The sequence below is a fragment of the Aedes aegypti genome, chromosome 1, assembly GCF_002204515.2.
Source record: "Aedes aegypti strain LVP_AGWG chromosome 1, AaegL5.0 Primary Assembly, whole genome shotgun sequence".
Lineage (NCBI taxonomy): Eukaryota > Metazoa > Arthropoda > Insecta > Diptera > Culicidae > Aedes > Aedes aegypti.
Window position 1 is genome coordinate 276,578,423 of NC_035107.1, and position 19,626 is coordinate 276,598,048.

The following is a 19,626-nucleotide window of genomic DNA, read 5'->3' on the forward strand; positions in this document are numbered from 1 at the left end:
GCTACTACGAGAACTTCCTGAGAAATCTTCGGAGGATCTACCAAAGAAATTTCCGAAGGAACTCCTGCTAGAAATTCCGGAAGAACTCCTACGAGAACTACCAAGAGAACTTTTACGGGAAATTCCGGAAGAGCTACTACGGGAACTTTTGGAGGAACTCTTATAGGAACTCCCGGTGGGCATCCTACAGGAACTTCTAGAGGAATTCCAAAAGGAATTTCTGGAGGAACTTATACAAGGACTTCCAAATGAACTCATTCAGAAACTTTCGGAGGAAGTACAACAGGAACTTCTTCAGTAACTTCTTGAGGATAAACTATACCGTAACTTCCAGAAGAATTCTGCGGATGAACTCTTAGTGGATCTTCAGAAAAAATCCTAGATGATCTTTCATGAGAACTGCTGTAGGGGAACTTTCAGATGAACTTCTAAATGAACATTCAGATGAACTTCTATATGAACTTTCGGGGAAACTTCTACACTGACATCCGGATGAACTTTTGCAAGAACTTCCGGATGCAGAAGAAATATCAGTGAAACTGCCCTCGGTACTTCCGGAGAAACTCACACGCGAACATCCAGAGGATCACAAATTGGACCCTTCGGAGTAACTACTACAAAAACTTCCGAAGGGACTCCTACAAGAATTTCTGGAACAACTCCTACGGGAACTACCAAAAGGAACCTATACGGGAACTTACAGAGTAACTCCAACTGGAACTCCAACAGGAATTTCTGGAGGAACTCATACAGGAACTTCCGGATGAACTCATACAGAAACTTTCGGAGGAACTCCTACAGGAATTTCCGAATGAACACCTACATGGACTCCTAAATGAACTTCTGGAGGTAATCGTGTGGAACTCAGAGAAACTCTTAAGATAACTTGCCAAAGAACTCCAAGGGGAGTTTCCGGAGGAATTCCTAGAGACTCTTCTAGAAAAAAAAATCCTAGAGAAACTTTTGAAGGAACTCCAGATTTGGGAAAACTTCTGGAGGAACTCCTTGGCAAACTTTCGAATTCCTAGCAAAACTTTAAGAAGCACATTTATGGTAACTTCTGGACAAACTCTAATAGGATCTTCTGGAGTAAACTCTGGGAAAAAAGACGATGGAACTCCGAAGAAAACTTTTTAGAAATACTTCCAGAATAAATTTTAAAGAAACTTCCGGAGGAATTCCAGTGTTGCAAATTCTTCTGCATAAACTCCTTGACGAACTTCTAAATCAACTCTCAGGGCAAATTCCAGGTGAATTCGTTGCGTGCCCCAAAGGGAATTCCGAAAGAGCTTCTACAAGAACTTCAAGATAGTTTCCGAGCGGAATTTCCATAGAAAACCCTGGATAAACTTCTGGAGAAATACCCAAAGGAGTATCCGAATTAACTGCAAAAGGGGAAAATTAAGAAAAATAAATGGAACTTCCGAAAGAACTTAAAGAAAACTTTCGGGAAGAACTTCAAGTGGAACTTCTGGAAGATTTCGTACATGAATTTTCGTAATAAACTCTACCGCAACTTCCAGAAGAACTCTCAGTGGGTCTTCCGGAAAAATCCTAGAGGATCTTTTGGGAGAACTTTTTTAGAGGAACTTTTAGATGAATTTATATAGGAACTACTGGGGGGAAGTTCTACAGTATCTTCCGAAGGAATTCCTACAGGAGCTTCAAAATAAACTTATGCAAGAACTTCTGGAGGTAATATCAGTGTACAGTGTACAGTGTACTTCCAGAGAAACTCAAACGAAAACTTCCAACGGAACCCCAAGGAAGCTTCTAGAGGAACTACTATGGAAACTCTCGGAGAAACTCCTTCAGGAACTTCGGAAGGACATCCTACAGGAACTTCCAGAGGAAGTCCAACCGGTACTACTAGAGAAACTCACACAGAAACTTTTGGAGGAACTACTACAGGATCTTCCGGAGGAACTTCTGTAGTAACTTTTTGAGGGACTCCTTCAGGAACTTCTGAATGAACTCCTACATGAATTACCGGCAGAACTTATGTAGGTACTCTGAAGGATCTTCTGGAACTTCCGAAAGAATATCTTTGAGAATTTCTAGAGGAACTCCTACAGGAACTTCCAGAAAATCTTTTACAGGATTTTCTGGACGATCTTATATAGAAATTTCCAGAGGAACCCCTACAGGAACTTCCTGACGAACTCATACAGAAACATTCAGAGGAACTAATACAGGAACTTTTGAAGGGGCTTCTGCAGTTACTTATTGAGAAACTCCTTCAGGAACTTCAGAATGAACTCCTACGTAAATTTCCGGTAGAACTTATAAAGGATCTTCTGAAACTTTCGAAGGAACTCCTTTGGAACTTTCAGAAAAAGAAACTTTCGGAGGATCTTCTGCAGTTACTTCTTGAGGAACTCCTTCAAAAATTTCCGAAAGAACTTGTGCATGAATTTCCGGCATAACTTATGGAGGAACTCTGGAGAATCTTCTGAAACTTCCGAAGGAACTCTTTTGGGAACTTCCAGAGGAACTCCAACAGGAACTTCTGGGGGCGCTACTATGGGAACATCCGAAGGAAACCCTACCACAACTTCCGGAGGACGTCCTACAAGTACTTCCAGAGGAACTCCAACAGGAACATTTGGAGGAACTCATACAGAAGCTTTCGGAGAAACCACCACTGGAATTTCCGGAGGAACTTCAGCAGTAACTTCTTAAGGAACTTCTTCAGAAATTTCCGAATGAGCTCCTACATGAATTTCCGGCAGAACTTATGGAGGAACTCTGTAGGATTTTCTGATACTTTCAGAGGAACTCTTATATGAACTTCCAGGGGAACTTCCAAAAAAACTTCTACAGAACTTCCGGACGAACTTATATAGGAATTTCCAGAGGAACTCCTACAAGAACTTCTAGAGGAACTCTTGCAGCAACTTGTGGAAGAACTCCTACAGCAACTTTATCATACAGCTGTACAATTTTGTCAAAACAGTGATAAGAGAGAAATGAAAATGAAAGTAACACCATTATATCTGCTGTCAAACATTATCACCATAATATCCAGTGTGAACGGGCTTTGCAATTCAGTGATATCTCGTTGCTTGTAGCATCATACAAATCCGTAGTCTAACAAGGCATAAGGAAGCTCTTGGAGAGACGAAATTATGTTTTTGAATATCTGGAAAAAAAACTTGAAAAAATCAATTATTAATTCATTTTGTCAAGTATTTGAAGAGATTCCTAAATATGTTTATTGGTAGTAATAATTGATTTTTTTTAATGTAGAAAGATAACACAGTATAATTCATGTCTTTGGAATATAGCTTTTACTTAAACTTTGTTCCAATTATAAATTATAGACAAGCTAACTTAAATATTTTCACCACTGCTTCTACCTATTAACAAAAGGCGTTTTGACACTCTATCGATTTAAAAGTTCTGAGATTCTTTGATATTGATGAAGGGCTCTCGATCTTTTTTGATGGGATAATAAATAAGATTCAATTAAAACAATTTTTGATGATAAGTTTTAAAGTCTTTAGTACTTCCTGTTGTTAAGTACAGGTGTTGTCTAATATAGCAATTTAGGACCAATATTATACAATATTTTCTCACAGACTTACCTGATTTACCGCAAGGACATTAAAAAACATTGTTTGCGGATGACACAGGCTTCTTCGCCAAAGGACGGAGCCTGCGTGTCATTTATAGTAGATTGCAAAAAAGTTTGGATATTTTTTCTCCATACTTTCAAAAATGAAGAGAAAGTTAATGCTTCCGAAACTAAACTTATAATATTCCCTCATAAAACAAAACCGTTAGTTATGAAACGAATCAAAACTGGATGAGACCGAAATAAAAATGGATAGGACGAATATAGGCAACGGTATGTGATAATTTCATTGCATTATTTTCAATAAACATGCAAGATTTATCAAAATCTTATTGCAAAATGTGATAGCGTTCTTGGGAAAGAACTGTTTGGCGTCAGTTTGTTTCAGCATCATTCACCGCGAAACAAGGACAATTGCATGTTCTCACTGATCAAGCTTGTAAAATCGCGTTGCTTGGCTAGTCTATCAAACAGTTCTACAGTAGTGACGAAAGTTAGTAATCAAATGCTATTTCTCCTAATAAAATGTCCAAGTTTGAGAATTTTAATCTCAACTTCTGGTGATCTGAATGGACTGAAATTTGAATGACTACTTCAATATACGAGTTTTTAACTTGTGTTAATGCATAAAAGTTCGTATGAAAAGCCATGTCACAAGGGCAGTACATTGAATCTATTCTTAATACTGTTTAACCTTAACAAAAAGGGATTTCAAACCGCTCAACACACATTTCATATGCCCTTGAAGATTGTAGGTTGCCCCTTTTTCCAAATCTTCTTGAAAAAGCCAACATACGTTAAAATATCAAAGGTCTTTCCTGTGTTCAAACCACGGCTACTCTATTATCCCTAGCATCCCCAAATAGTCCCATAATACATCCGAAACGACAAAACAGGAAACATTTTGTTCCACCGCACACTCAAACTCCCAACAATCAACTTGGGAAATAAATTGATTCCACCTGAGTGAACATCTTCTTTCGACAGGTGGTAAGGGCAGACCCGAAACAAAACCCGCAACTTGAAGCCGGGTTCTCGTACAAGAGTTGACATCTAGCAATAAAGACGACAATAAATTTACAAATTTTTCCTACCTTCGGCGGACCCCAAACCACTCGCATCCCCCAGTAGAATTTACGTACCATAAACTCGTGCTCAACCATGCCGACTTCCGCGAGGAATTGTTTCATAATGTTTTCGTACTTGGATGACAAATGGTTCGCCAGCGACGGCCGGGTCTCCATCTGGTCCAGGTTCTTGATCAACTCGAGGCCCAAGTTGGCCGACCTGTTGCCCGTGGAGGGAGAAAGAGAACAATCTGAACTATACTGCTGTAGAAGAAAAAGCCGATCCCATGTCCTTCCCCGTGAGGGGATGAGGAAATGGCTTTAGCTTCGCGTGTATTCCCATTAGGGTGTACCGGAAAAATATCAATGTTTGAAAACTCGCGTTGCTGAAGGCTAGGATGAAAGATATGCTTATTCATTGCACTTTTTAAGCATCATAATTTTGCGATCATGAATTATTTTCTGGCACACCCTAAAACCCCATCCCTTTTCATTTTTATCGGTTTGATTTATGTTTTCATTTCGTCCAGCTTCTTGGGCCTCTGCGATATCCGTCACTTACCTGAGCGCTGCGATGCATTGGTCCAGTGCGATTCGGGCCTCGTGCTCCACCTGTTCGACACCCTTGTAGAAGTACTCCAGGGTGGCTTCCCAATTGGCCAGGTTGCTCGGCGCAAAGATGTCGTAGTCCACCGAAATGATGTGATTGATGAGCCTATAAACCTATAGTTTGGAGGACAACGGCGAAGGTGAGAAACGAGATAAAAAAAAAATGACACCCATCAGTTTGCTGATTGATTATGCATTAAGAGTAGGAACGGTGACAAGCGAAGATGGCTGCCTGGCAGGTGATTACGAAGAGGAATTCTATGGAACCATTATGGGATGTGATAGAACATGAAGGTTAGATGTTTTTCGAAATTGGTCGAGATGGAGACTTCAAACATGAAAAATTCAATTAATTTCGACTTTCATATCTTCAGCAGCCTGAACTGGGTCCAAGCATTTCCAACTCAAAGCGAAAATAAAAATAATTACTTTGGATCACCTTTTTCGATGTAATTACAAATTTGGGCGTGTCCAACTAACCAATATGACATTTTCAATGAAAAATTGTAAACTTTCCTAGACTACGTTTTCAATAACTGGGGTTGTATCTGAAATAATAAAACAGACCCTTATGTATAGCCTTCCACCCAGCATAATCGAACCCTTACCTGGAGCGTTTGGACCTCATGTTAGAAGTTGTTTCTGAGTTTCATAGGTCTGTTACAGTAGCTGATAATCATCCGAGTTCCAGCGAATGACTCAAAGCTCAACCTCCGAAATTCTAAGGGGTTGGTTTTGGGCTCTCGTAAGTATTCAAGGAACGACTTTGAGTAACTACGGACTGAAGCAATCGACGAAGACCCCCGCGATGTAAAAGGTCTTGCGATTGGAATCTCTGGACTTGGAACTGCAGTCTGCAGACTCTCAACTTCACTGGAAGCATGTGAATTTTTTACAATACACTGTTTATTAGTGGGTTCGGTATCGTAAAGCTGCAGGAGGTGTGCTGGACAAGATCAATGAGGTGGATATGTACCATAGCTGCTGCAACACCCTTGAGCTCGGAACTGCTTTTATAGTGATGAGCAATATACAGAGGTGCGTGAACTGTGGTGGCTGATCAACGAAAGTACGTGCAGATTGAAGACTAATGATTTAAGGTGAAGATGACTCGAAGCCAAACATCAAATTTTCAAGAGCACGGATCTGGATAACCAAACATCCGTTTGAGCTGAAAACCTAATCGATTGGTCACCACCAGCTAGTTTCGAATCGATTAAGTTTTCAGCTTAAACGGATGTTTGGTTCTCCAGATCCGTGCTCTTACAAATTTGAAGTTTGGCTTCGATTCATATTCACCTTAACTTCAGTAAGAGCAACATACAATCGACTCTCCATAACTCGATCGAATTATAGAACACATCGACACAAAACATTCTAATATCAATAGATCAAAATTCTGCATTTTTAACACTTTTATGATCACTTTTGTTAAAAACTCAATATTGTTTAGTCGATAGCATTTTGAAAAAATATATTTGAATTATTTTTTCAAAACGCTCGTAAAATCACATAGTTTTACTGAAAATCAATGTTTGCATTCTCATGTTTTTTTTTTTCAATTTTTATTACAATTTGCAAGTCTTTATTCACTTCCAAACCAAAAATGGTCCATTTGTCCGTGTATAAAAAGGATTTTTAGATAGATATCGAGTTATGGAGAGAAATTTTCCTCTCACGTGACATCGACTAGTGGAGACATCGAGTTATAGAAATATCGACTTATGGAGAGCATGATGCATGGGAATTTCAAGAGACCGAGAAATCCATCGAGTTATAGAGTAGGGTCGATGTACCAATAGCCGCATAGCTAAGAACAAATATTCGTATAAAATCGAAAAATAAAACCTGCGGAATTATTTTTAGATCATCTGAAAGCTTTTTATCTTGGCTTTGTGTAAAAATTATGAAACATAAGAAAACTCATGTTTTTGTATTTATTATCGCTTGTGCCACTATAGGAACACATGTGCCTATAGTAGCACTATTCCTAATTTCTGTTCCTATAGTAGCACTAGCCTTACGGAATAGGCAAAACACAAATCAAAACCGTATTTTTACAAAACTTTTATATTTTTCCTTTGAAGTGTGGATCAAAAGCGTTCGATTGATGTAAAAAAGTTCCTAATTTATCAACTATTTTGTTTAATAACAAAATAGTTTCTCTTAGTAGTGCTACTATAGGAACAATAGGTTAACTATAGGTGCAAGGGAGCTAAAATTTTAAGCAAAACTATTTATTTCGATCATTTTTTGAACAAAATCGAGCTGTGTGTCAATGGTACTTAGATAAATAGCTACTGATCTTCATGTCAAAAATTATTTTGCTACGATTACCAGCGAAACGGCCGTAAAAAGCCACTAGTGCGACTATAGGGGACCGTCCACTAAGGGAACACTGACCCTATATCGAGTTATAGAAAATCGAGTTGTGGAGAGACGACTGTACATAGCTCCACTGCAGATGATGACAAGAACGCATTGTACGCAGAACTCGAACGAGCTGCCCAACCCACGAAAACATGATCAGCATAGGAAGTTTGAACGCGCAGGTTGGTCAAAAGGACGGCTTTCGACTGACAGGTTTACTTGTATCCATATAGATGGCGATTCGTTGCATCTATTAAACACCAAGTAAAAAAGAGCAAATGTCAAAACTGAAAAAGCTTTAAAATCGCCAAATCGAAAAAAAAACACACCTCTGGTGTATTTCCATAATAAAAAAACTGTATGTTTTTATTTTCTCCGATTTGGCGATTTTGAAGCAAAAATATGCTTTTCAAGTTTTGACGTTTGCTCTATTTTTACTTGGGCCTTAAGCACAGCATTGCGTACACCTGGAGATCAACACAGCAGACAGCATCACAAATTGACCACGTTTGGATCGATGGACGGCATGTCACTTATATAACTGACGTTCGCATTGACTTTTACCACTATCTTGTAATGGTGTGCCCCAAACGTCATCAACAATGTATGGTACCGATGCCCGCCGGTACAAACAAGTGATCCTTTATAAAAGATAAGCGGAAGTTTAATGAAAAGATTTGGCAACAGACTAGCAGTGCTGATTTGTTCAACGAGGGATTCAGGAATTCAGAACAAACGGGCTGCAATGCTGCAGTAAGGAATGCAAACAACGCAAAAAATATGAAACTAGCAAACCCACTTACTTTGAGACAGAAATCACCGTATATAACAAACGGAATGGGCACACTAAATGGCTGAGCATAGCGTACCATTGGTACCTTGCGTAGCTGCACGAATAAAATAGACCTCTTAGCCTCTTGCCCAGCAACTCCTATCCCTGCCTTCTTGCGGTATTGGCAAGGGTACGAGTAACCTTAGGGAAGATCCGGTAACCAACCCCCAGTGGGAACTTTGGTCGTATGCTGACAGGGAAGGGGGGGTTTGCTTTTGTTCTTACTTCTGCAAACCTGGAGCGTCTGTACTCCATGTTAGGAGCGGCTCACAACAGCGTCTGTTCCCCTTGTCAGGGGTGGCTGATCATCTTCCGAGTATCAGAGAAGGACTGTAAGCTAAACTGCGCACTATGGTCCTCCGAACATTTAGGGGGAATGATCCTCCGGAAATCTAGGGGGTTGGTGTCAGGCCCTGCAAGCCAGCCGTAAAATCATCAAGCAACGAATAATCAACGAGAGAATACGGACCGGCACAATCGGCGAAGACCACAGCAACGTAAAGGGACTAGCGATTGGCAGCTCGGTACGTGGAACTGTAAATCTCTCAACTTCATCGGGAGCACTCGCCGACGTGCTGAAGGACCATGGATTCGGCATCGTAGCATTGCAGGAAGTGTGTTGGAAGGGATCAATGGTGCGAACGTTTAGAGGTAACCATATTATCTACCAGAGCTGCGGCAATACACACATGAGCTGGGAACAGCTTTTATAGTGATGGGTGATATGCAGAGGCGCGTGATCGGGTGGTGGCCGATCAATGAGAGAATGTGCAAGTTGAGGCTCAAAGGCCGGTTCTTCAACTCCAGCATAATAAACGTGCATAGACCACACTCCGGAAGCACTGATGATGACTAGGACGAATTTTACGCGCAGCTCGAATGCGAGTACGACCGCTGCCCAAGCCATGACGTCAAAATCATCATAGGAGATTTAAACGCTCAGGTTGGCCAGGAGGAGGAGTTCAGACCGACTTTTGGAAAGTTCAGCGCCCACCGGCTGACGAACGAAAACGGCTTACGACTTATTAATTTCGCCGTTTCCAAGAATATGGCCATCCGTAGCACCTTCCAGCACAGCCTTCCATACCGATACACCTGGAGATCACCACAGTAGACAGAATCACAAATCGACCACGTTCTGATTGATTGACGGCACTTCTCCGACATTATCGACATCAGGACCTATCGTGGCGCTAACATCGACTTTGACCACTATCTGGTGATGGTTAAACTGAGCCCAAAACTCTCCGTCGTTAACAACGTACGGTACCGACGGCCGCCCCAGTATGACCTAGAGCAGCTTAAGCAACCGGATGTCGCAGTGGCATACGCGCAGCACCTCGAGACTGCATTACCTGAAGAGGGTGAGCTGGATGAAGCCCCTTTTGAGGACTGCTGGAGAACAGTGAAGGCAGCCATCAACAATGCAGCTGAGAGCAACGTCGGGTACTTGGGACGGAGTCGACGGAACGATTGGTTCGACGAGGAATGTAGGCAGATTCTGGAGGAGAAGAACGCAGCGCGGGCGGTCATGCTGCAGCAAGGGACCCGGCGCACAGTGGTTCGATCTAGAACAAATGTTGGACAAAACCTCAAACTATCTTTAAAATAGCTGAAATCATATATTTGACATATTTTATACCACATTGAACTATTATGGACTTTTATTTTCGAATTTTTCTTGGTTTGGAACGATAATTAGAATATTCAGGTTTAGACGATACATTTTCAACTTTTCCAATCTTCCATACAAAATGGTCAACTTAGGCAGGCTGGTTCGCAGTTATTTATTGACGGATTGAAATGAAATTTTCACAGCATGCCAGGCTTTACTTGAATTTCAACATATATTTTTGAGTAATTTTTCCATGCACAACTCCAATAGTGAAAACAACTAGACTAAAGCGAAATTTTTGACAAAGATATTAATTATTTATCCAAAGCTCTACACAAAAACCATCATAAGTAAATATGTTCATCTCGTCTTAACGACCACCTTATTTATCAAATGCGCCAATTTTTCAAATTTGTAAAAATAAGCTACGATGAACTCGTGATTGGAAAAACCACTCAAAAATATATGTTGAAATTCATGTGACGTTTGAAAAAAATTTGAAAATTTCATGCAAAACATTTCCAACTATGAAAATTTCATGCAAAAACATTTCCATAAATATCTCAGATCTAACCCTGCCTTTGTGCAAGTATCATCTATTTAATCAGTTTCAGAATGTTTGTCATGTCTTTAGCTTCAGTCTGTTATCATACCTGTTTTAACAGCTAAAGCAAGTCCTCGTAGGGAATGATTATTCAAATTTGTTTCATTTTATCTGGAGCCTGCACGTCGAAGGAAATAGTTTCGTTCAACCATCTTGATAAGCCGAGATAATTTGTGTTATTTTATTTAGTGACAGCTTTTATTTAAATTCAAGGTAGTTCAATATCCTAATAATATCAAATAAAGGTAGGGAAAGTGTACCAGTTATGGCCATAGTGGTTCCCTATTTGGCCATATGCAAAATATGGATAACTTTTACATTTTTAATCTTTCTGAATGTTTTAACATCAAGATTTATCCTTTATCTTACTGCTAAAACACAAATGATTTTTCGAAATGTGAAGGCATTCAAGATATCACGTATGGCGAAATAGGGAACCACTATGGCCATAACTGGTACACCTACCCTATAGACAATATTTAATTAAGGTATAACACCAATATATTGCATACATAGGGGCCCAGAGAGTCCTAGCGGTAAACGCGCAGCTATTCAGCAAGACTAACCTGAGAATCGTGGGTTCGAATCCCACCAGTCGAGGGTCTTTTGGAAAAGTAAATTTTCTCGACTTGGCTGAGCATAAACGTGCCTATTCTGCGCGGCGTGTGAGGTGACACGAGTCGAATGAGGTGATAATTATCGACTCGCTCCCATTTGATTAACATTAGTCGTCTCACGTCACTCGCGGTGAGAGCGACTCGTCTCGACTCACACGCTGCGCAGAATAAGCACGAAAGTATCATCGTACCTGCCAGACAATATACACATGCAAAAATGGTCAATCGGCAAAGAAAGTCCTTAGTTAATAACTGCGGAAGTGGTCATAATAACACCTGCCTGCTTAAAAGCAGGCTTTGTCCCAGCTGGGACGTAATGCCAGAGATAAGAAGAAGAAGAAGAAGAAGATTGGAGCGAGTTTTTTGTTTCTTCTCGGGACGGGATGCAATTCATGGCTACTGCGATTGCAATGCACGTACTAGCGTATTACAGGACTATTATTATTTAATTAGAATTGCACTCCGAACACCTTCAAACGCGTTGAAAGTGGTGTATCGCAAGTTTTCGCAAAATAATTTGTACCCTACTTGAAAGCTCTTGTTTTTAACTTTCGAATTACCTTAATCTCATCGCGGGCATTCGCGGGCTTCTAATGTCTCAGGGTACTTTTATAAAAAATAATATGTTTTTTGAACAATTTTAACTTTAATTCACTTTGTATGAATAAAATGAAAATTTTTATTCAATTTAGGTATGCTATATGTATTTACAAACAACTTCTCTGAAGACGCCATTGCGGCTTGAGAGTCTTTAAATTCATAAATAGCTTGTGAAAAGTGGATCGTAAATATTAATTTTCTTGAAAAATCATGTCCACGGTCCACTCAAGGAGCTGTATAGCTTAGCTTTTTTTTTAAGACACTACACGTTAATGCTTCCAGTGGGCTATTTACCCTTTGAAGGAAGCACCACACTAGACAACGGACTAGCATGCAACGCCCAGTGGCACAGTCGGAAAACATTCCTCTCGAAAAGTTTTACGGCCTGAGACGGGAATCGAACCCACACTCCTTAGCACGATGCGGCTAAATGCCTCGGTGACACTAACCGCACGGCTATGAAGCCCACTTACTTAGCTTAGCTTAGACTGACTACACATATCAATGGTTGCTATTCCGTGATTGACCGAAGTCAGTGAAAATGCACAAAGAATCAACTAGAAGTTCAGCTGGGATTGGCCATAATCTTCTTCAGTGTGCATAATTCAGTGCCTCTATTTATACAGGGTCAATAACGGCGCCGGCCACGTCCTTGCAGTCAGGTGGGATTGGGGGAAGGAATGTTAGTGTGTAACCTTTGCTATTTGGAGACCGTGTTTGCCTCTGCATCTCCACAAAGGTTACTGGGAAGGATGTTTGTTAATGGGGAGGATTTTTGGGTCAAAGGATTCACTTTGATAAGTGATTAGACCATGATAAATAGCTTTTTGTCAAATATATATATGCTTTTATGAAATATAATATTTTCATTTGATATGAACAATTTCTATGTAAAGGAAAATTATGCCGACACTTGAGGTGACGAACCATTCAAAGTTTGTTGAACAAATATCTAAATGTAACATTACTACAGCTGTCAGGACGAAAGCATGTGTTATTATATTTTACTTATTTGAAAAGAAAACAAAAAACTCGATTGGCTGGAACATCATAGAACACTCTTATTCTTATGCCGACACTTACAGTGGCGAACCATCCAAAGTTTGTTGAATAAAGTGAACCTTTCGCAAGTCTACACTTGTAGTGTCGAACCATTCAAAGTTACAAAAATAAAGATAAAAAGAAAGGGGTGTTTTGAAAACAAAAAAAAATGTTAAACATAAATAATTCATGAATTAGAGTTTATGTCGACACTCACAGTGACGAACCATTCATAGTTTGTTGAAAAATCATATTTATGTCCTACCGTTGTATCGATTAAATGTGCAGTCATACATATTTTATAGATTAGAAATAGTAGCATGAAACGAGCTCACCAATTGATCCGTCATCCTTGACTGAGCAGCCACAATCCACATTCAGCTTAACTCGTTTGCTCGGCTATATAAAAGCACTCAGAGAAAATAGGCGCACGAGAGGGAAAACAACTGACGACTGCTCGGGCTTTTTTGACGCACTGCCAAGGAGCAATCGTCAAGGTCGAAAATCAAACAGAACTAACCGATCGCGGAACTTTTTCACTTCACTCGACCGACGCGCGACATGTTTGATCCTGCCCTCGTCACTCGCTCCCGCAGAAGCAAGCGTCAAGGTCGAAGATCAAACAGAACTAACCGATCGCGGAACTTTTTCACTTCACTCGGCCGACGCGCGATATGTTTGATCCTGCCCTCGTCACTCGCTCCCGCAGAAGCAAGCGTCGAGGTCGAAAGATCAAACAGAACTCTCCACGGTCCACTCAAGGAGCTGTATAAAATTCAAACTCCAATGAATCTGCTTCAAACTTTGGATTTGAACAACAGAAGTGTTGAGAAAGTCAGGAAAAATATTACTGTTCGGATAAAATAACTTTGATTTTTGAGGTTTTGGCCGCCCTCGGACCATTGTGCGGCGGAACATGGAGCGTAATAGACGGAAACGGCAACAGCAGACCCGCTTCTTTCGGGAGAAAAAACGCCGCCTGGAGGAAACGGAGTGCGAGGAGATGGATCAGCTGTGCCGGTCTCAAGAAACACGCAAGTTCTTTCAGAAGCTCAACGCATCCCGCAACGGCGTCGTACCGCGAGCCGAGATGTGCAGGAATAAGGATGGGAGCATTCTGACGAACGAGCGTGAGGTGGTCGAAAGGTGGAAGCAGCACTTCGACGTGCTCCTGAATGTCGCTGAAAGCACAGGCGATGAAGGTCGAGACAACGCAGGAAATGCCTTCGTCAGTACTGCGGAGGATGGAAACCAACCAGCCCCCACTTTGAGGGAGGTTAAGGATGCCATTCACCAGCTCAAGAACAACAAAGCTGCTGGTAAAGATGTTATCGGAGCTGAACTTATAAAAAAGGGCCCGGAGAGGCTGGCCATTTGTCTGCACCAGCTGATAGGCACAATCTGGGAAACATAACAGCTACCGGAGGAGTGGAAGAAAGGGGTAATATGCCTCATCTACAAGAAAGGCGACAAGTTAGTTTGTGAAAACTTTTGAGTGATCACCATTCTAAATGCGGCCTAAAAAGTATTATCCCAGATCATCTTCCATCGTCTGGCACCTGTAGTAAACGAGTTCGTGGGAAGTTATCAAGCCGGCTTCGTTGACGGCCGATCGACAACGGACCAGATCTTTACTGTACGGCCAATCCTCCAAAAATGTCGTGAATACAAGGTCCCAACGCATCACCTTTTCATCGATTTCAAGGCGGCATACGATAGTATCGACCGCGTAGAGCTATGGAAAATCATAGACGATAACAGCTTTCCCGGGAAGCTCAACTGATAAGAGCGACGATGGAGGGTGTGAAAGATTGTGTAAAGGTTTCAGGCGAACATTCCAGTTCGTTTGGATCCCGTCGGGGACTACGACAAGGTGATGGACTTTCGTGCCTGTTGTTCAATATTGCGCTAGAAGGTGTTATGCGGAGAGCCGGGCTCAACAGCCGGGGTACGATTTTTACGAGATCCAGTCAATTTGTTTGCTTCGCGGATGATATGGACATCGTCGGCCGAACATTTGAAAAGGTGGCAGACCTGTACACCCGCCAGAAACGCGAGGCAGCAAAAATTGGACTGGTGGTGAATGCGGCCAAGACAAAGTACATGCTAGCTGATGGGGCCGAGCGCGACAGGGCTCATCTAGGTAGCAGTGTTACGATAGACGGGGACACTTTCGAGGTGGTCGACGAGTTCGTCTACCTTGGATCCTTGCTGACGGCTGACAATAACGTTAGCCGTGAAATACGGAGGCGCATCATCAGTGGAAGTCGGGCCTACTATGGCCTCCAGAAGAAGCTGCGGTCAACAAAGATTCACGCCCGCACCAAATGTACCATGTACAAAACGCTCATAAGGCCGGTAGTCCTCTATGGGAATGAAACGTGGACGATGCTCGAGGAGGATCTGCAAGCACTTGGAGTCTTCGAACGTCGGGTGCTTAGGACGATCTTTGGTGGTGTGCAGGAAAACGGTGTGTGGTGGCGAAGGATGAACCACGAGCTCGCCCAACTCTACGGTGAACCCAGTATCCAGAAGGTGGCCAAAGCTGGAAGGATACGATGGGCAGGGCATGTTGCAAGAATGCCGGACAGCAACCCTGCAAAAATGGTGTTCGCTTCGGATCCGGTTGGTACAAGAAGGCGTGGAGCGCAGCGAGCTAGGTGGGTGGACCAAGTGCGTATCGATTTGGCGAGCGTGGGGCAGAACCGAGGATGGAGATATGCGGCCACGAACCGAGTATTGTATTGTGGCGTGAAATTGTTGATTCAGTGTTATCTGTCTAGATGTTAACTAAATAAATGAAATGCGTTTGGTGAAACTATCATTTAAAAAAGCTTCCTTTTCAAAATGTAGCTTCTTTCCAAAACGTAGTCTAGAAAATTCACCAAAATTTGTATCGGAGTCGTTAAGGATAGCCACAAATACATGCATATAGCTTTATCAATTAAAAAAGGTAGCATCTACGTGATTTGCGTTTTGAACTGGAAATGCTAGGCTACAAAAACCAATCTAACCCCTTCAGTTGTGCTAAAGGAAGCTTTAAAACTTCCAGGATGGGATTTTTCATTAAGGCACTCAGCCACGGAACGGAATGCAATTGGCTGCCTGTTGAATAAACAATCGTCGAAACAATTTGCAATCATTTTCCACTCGATTGTCGAGAACCGGAACCGGAGCAGTAGTACAACTTCTTCTTCTCTGGGTTGAACTGCCAGGGTACCTGCCGGAGAAATTGATATCCCAAGCGCGCCGCCGCGCGCCTTCTGCCTCAAAAGCAAAAAGGCAAACTTTACCCGCACCACACTACACAACTGCCGTTGAATCGAAATTGAAATGATATGGTAATTTTCCTTCTCTGTTTGGAACAAAAGCAGCCAGACGCCGTTTTTGATGGTGAGCAGACCACCAACCCAATCGACCATCGGTTTACGCCGAATAGTTCTCGCTCCGGACCAATACGGAAAAAGTTTATCCTTCTGGTTGGTTTGGCTCTTTCTAAAAGTGCAGCCACCGACTCAAATTAATATTGAGGCTCGATTTGGATACACAGAAAAAAAATCGTCGAACAAAAACTTAGTCAACGTAGATATCAACAATCGGACGTAAGTGATTTAGATCTGATATTCAACAATGTTTCTCTTAAAACGCAATTGAACGGAAGCTGCAACAAACTAATTTCAAGCAGCAAACGCTAAACTTGTAACTAATGGAACTCAATTTTCTCAATGTGATGAGTTGACCGAGAGAAATCGGTTGCAGCTCTCATTCTCAGTAGACGAGAACTGAATCGGATGAACATTATGCAATAGTTATTAGAATATGGTAAGGGTATGCGAAATACCGAATGATTCCGTCAAATACGCTTCGAAACGAAATTCCGCGGAATTCCACGGAACTCGCACAGGCGAAATTTGTATTTTGCTATTTCGTTTCGTTTCACCAAATTGTGTAAATATTTCCACGGAAAATTGAAAACAAACGGAATAAAACGGAATTTCGCGAAATTCGAGTTCAATTTCGAACAAAAAAAAGCAAAGCGTTCGCTTCTACTCCTAGCAGCTACAGTCAAAAATGGGTCCGTATTATGGATCAAATCGACTCATATCATGGATCAGAACACTACAACAGCAAATTATGCGAGGTAAACGAATGGTGTGCTAGTGAAAGCATATGTTTTGGCGTTTCTTTAGGAATCGTCTTATCGTCTTGTATTCATAACTGTGGTATGGGTTTCAATGCCCCACAAATATGAATCAACGCTTTTAGGCACATGTATGCAGTGCCGTAGCGTGCGGTTGGCCAGGTTGGCACCCGCCAAGGGCGCCAGCCTGTGGGGGGCGCCAAAATGCTTTAAGCATATGCTGAATTTTTAAAGAGATTTATTAAATAAGGGCGCCTCTTACGCCACAATTTCAAAAGAAATTCCTTAACGTAAAACGGAAAAGTTACACAGTGCCTGAATTGCTTCCATAGACTTTTTTTATATTTGAATGATTTTTATACATTTATTTCAAAAGTTAACATTATAATTATTTGATAAATCTCTAAGTGATCTAGAGAAGAAATAAAGAAGTATCCGAATACACTTGATGATGATTCAAATTAAACACAACAAAAAAAACAAACATTCTATTGAGCGTGATATTTTCGAAGGCAATCTCACTGTATCACAAATTAAATTCTCATAAAAACCTGAGCAAAACTCATAGAATCTTTCACAGGATTCTCAGAGTACGGTACCTAATTGTAACAGTAAAGCCTGAACATTTCACATGATGCAAGGTGAGTTTCTGACGGATTTCCTTTGTAAACTTCTTTACAGCTGGGCAAAATATTAAAAAATCACAACCTGGAAATGCCATAATCCTGAACAACATTTTCAGAGAATTTTGTGTCAGTGAAAAACACACATGAGTTGAAAAGAATGAAATTTGTTTTTCCCTAGTATGAACCAAGTTTCATTACTGGAGAAGATTAAGCACTAACCAATTTTAGATCACATTACAATTCATTTCTGAAATGCAAAAAAAAAAATCGTAATGAATTCTGCGCTTGTTCCAAAGTGCCTTTTAACAATAATTAAACAATTTTCTATTTTTCGTGTTACTATTTGGGAATAAAAATTATAAATTTCACCAAATAAAATTGAAAAAGTTTTTTAATTGAATCTTTTCAAAGGATTTGAAGAATTTGTTTCAATTTTTTGGAAACATCTTGGCAAAACAAGTAAAACAATGTTTTCTGGAGGATTTGGTAAGCAAAATTATTATGAAATATCTAGAAGCCTCTGCATTTTTTTAAGTAAACAAAAATATAGTTAGCACATTGTGTCCGTGATTTCAAGCAGAATTTCATTAATGCTAAGCTCAGCATTTTCTGCAGATGCGTCTCAAGAACAATAATGTTCTTATGAATTACTTCAAAACATCAGATTTTGAACAGTTCTCAAGAAAATCTGTCTTGTACATCGTCTATTGATATTTATCAAATATTTTAATATTTTCTAAATTAGTAAATACTTAAGTCTCAGCATAATATTTTTTATGGTTTCGATAATACTTCCATATCGTAGTCCTTCTACTATTATAAAAATAATTTTTATTGACAATTGACTAGTTTCCCGAGAACCATGCTGCTGAAGCTGTAACTCAGGCATATAAACGGTAAACATAAAACTGGATTACTTTATAGATACCGTAAAACGGGGTATCTTTGATAATGCGGGTAACTTTGATAGTGTGGGACCCACCACATACTAAACGAAATATAATAATTTCTGTTAATCTGTTAAGCAAAACGAATGCAAAACTAAAGAATATTAGTATGAAACTTCATGTAAGAGCTGTTTTCATTTGAATCGAGAACATTTGGGACTTTATATACGAATATTAAAAATTGATACGATTTTAGCATTTTCGAAACGCCTACAAACAATCTGTTCTACGATCACTATTTGATGTAGTTTTGAATAGTTGGTCACTTATCTTCGATAGCCTAGTTATCATAGAACTTGAATATGGTCTCAAATCTCTTAGGGAAAAGCATTTTCACAAACTGGGACCATTTTTGTAATCTAAGTCAAGAATTTCCTTATAACATTAAACGCCTAGAGGTATGCAATGCCCTACAAATGTTACGTAATTCATTCTATTTTGTTCGATTTATACTCCACTATCAAAGTTACCCCAAAACAGAAACCCGACTTTCGATTATATGAAAAATTATAAATCCATTCAAAATAAATCTTTTGGCAATCTATCAATTGCAATCGATAGCTATGATGCCAGTACTTGTTATAAAAATATAAACTATAATTCTTTGAAACAGCATGCATAATAATTCAAGTTTTCTTCGAAAAAACTATCAAAGTTACCCCGTTTTACGGTACAATTAAAGTTGATTTAAAGGGGGATAGGGCCCTTCTAGAGTCATATTGAAGTTATAATTTATAATATTAACTCAAATATCTTTGCCATTATTATTATTATCTTTATTAACGAGATTTGCAGCCCGAGGCTGGCTCATCTCGGATCTTTGCCATATGAGCCTTTAGTTTTGAGTTTTCTTTTGTTTTGTTACGTTATATAAAAAGATGAAGAGGTTGTGTGCCTTCTTGAGAAAAAATTCGAATGGAAATCAAAGGGGGTTTCCCTCTTTCAAAATTTCGTCTAAACTCTAAATTCCTTATAACTGT

The 19,626-nt window shown here is 40.3% G+C and overlaps 1 protein-coding gene across 1 annotated transcript in view; it reads right to left on the minus strand.

Annotated features, from left to right (window-relative positions):
* The window catches only part of LOC110674134 (dynein heavy chain 10, axonemal), a 363,130-nt gene that overhangs the window by 260,005 nt on the left and 83,499 nt on the right, over positions 1-19,626 (minus strand). Inside the window, exons 14-15 of the mRNA XM_021837893.1 lie at positions 5,207-5,367; positions 4,720-4,864 (exon numbers count right to left, since the gene is read on the minus strand). Coding sequence (XP_021693585.1) covers positions 4,720-4,864; positions 5,207-5,367 — 306 coding nt within the window. The remainder of the gene's footprint in view (positions 1-4,719; positions 4,865-5,206; positions 5,368-19,626) is intronic.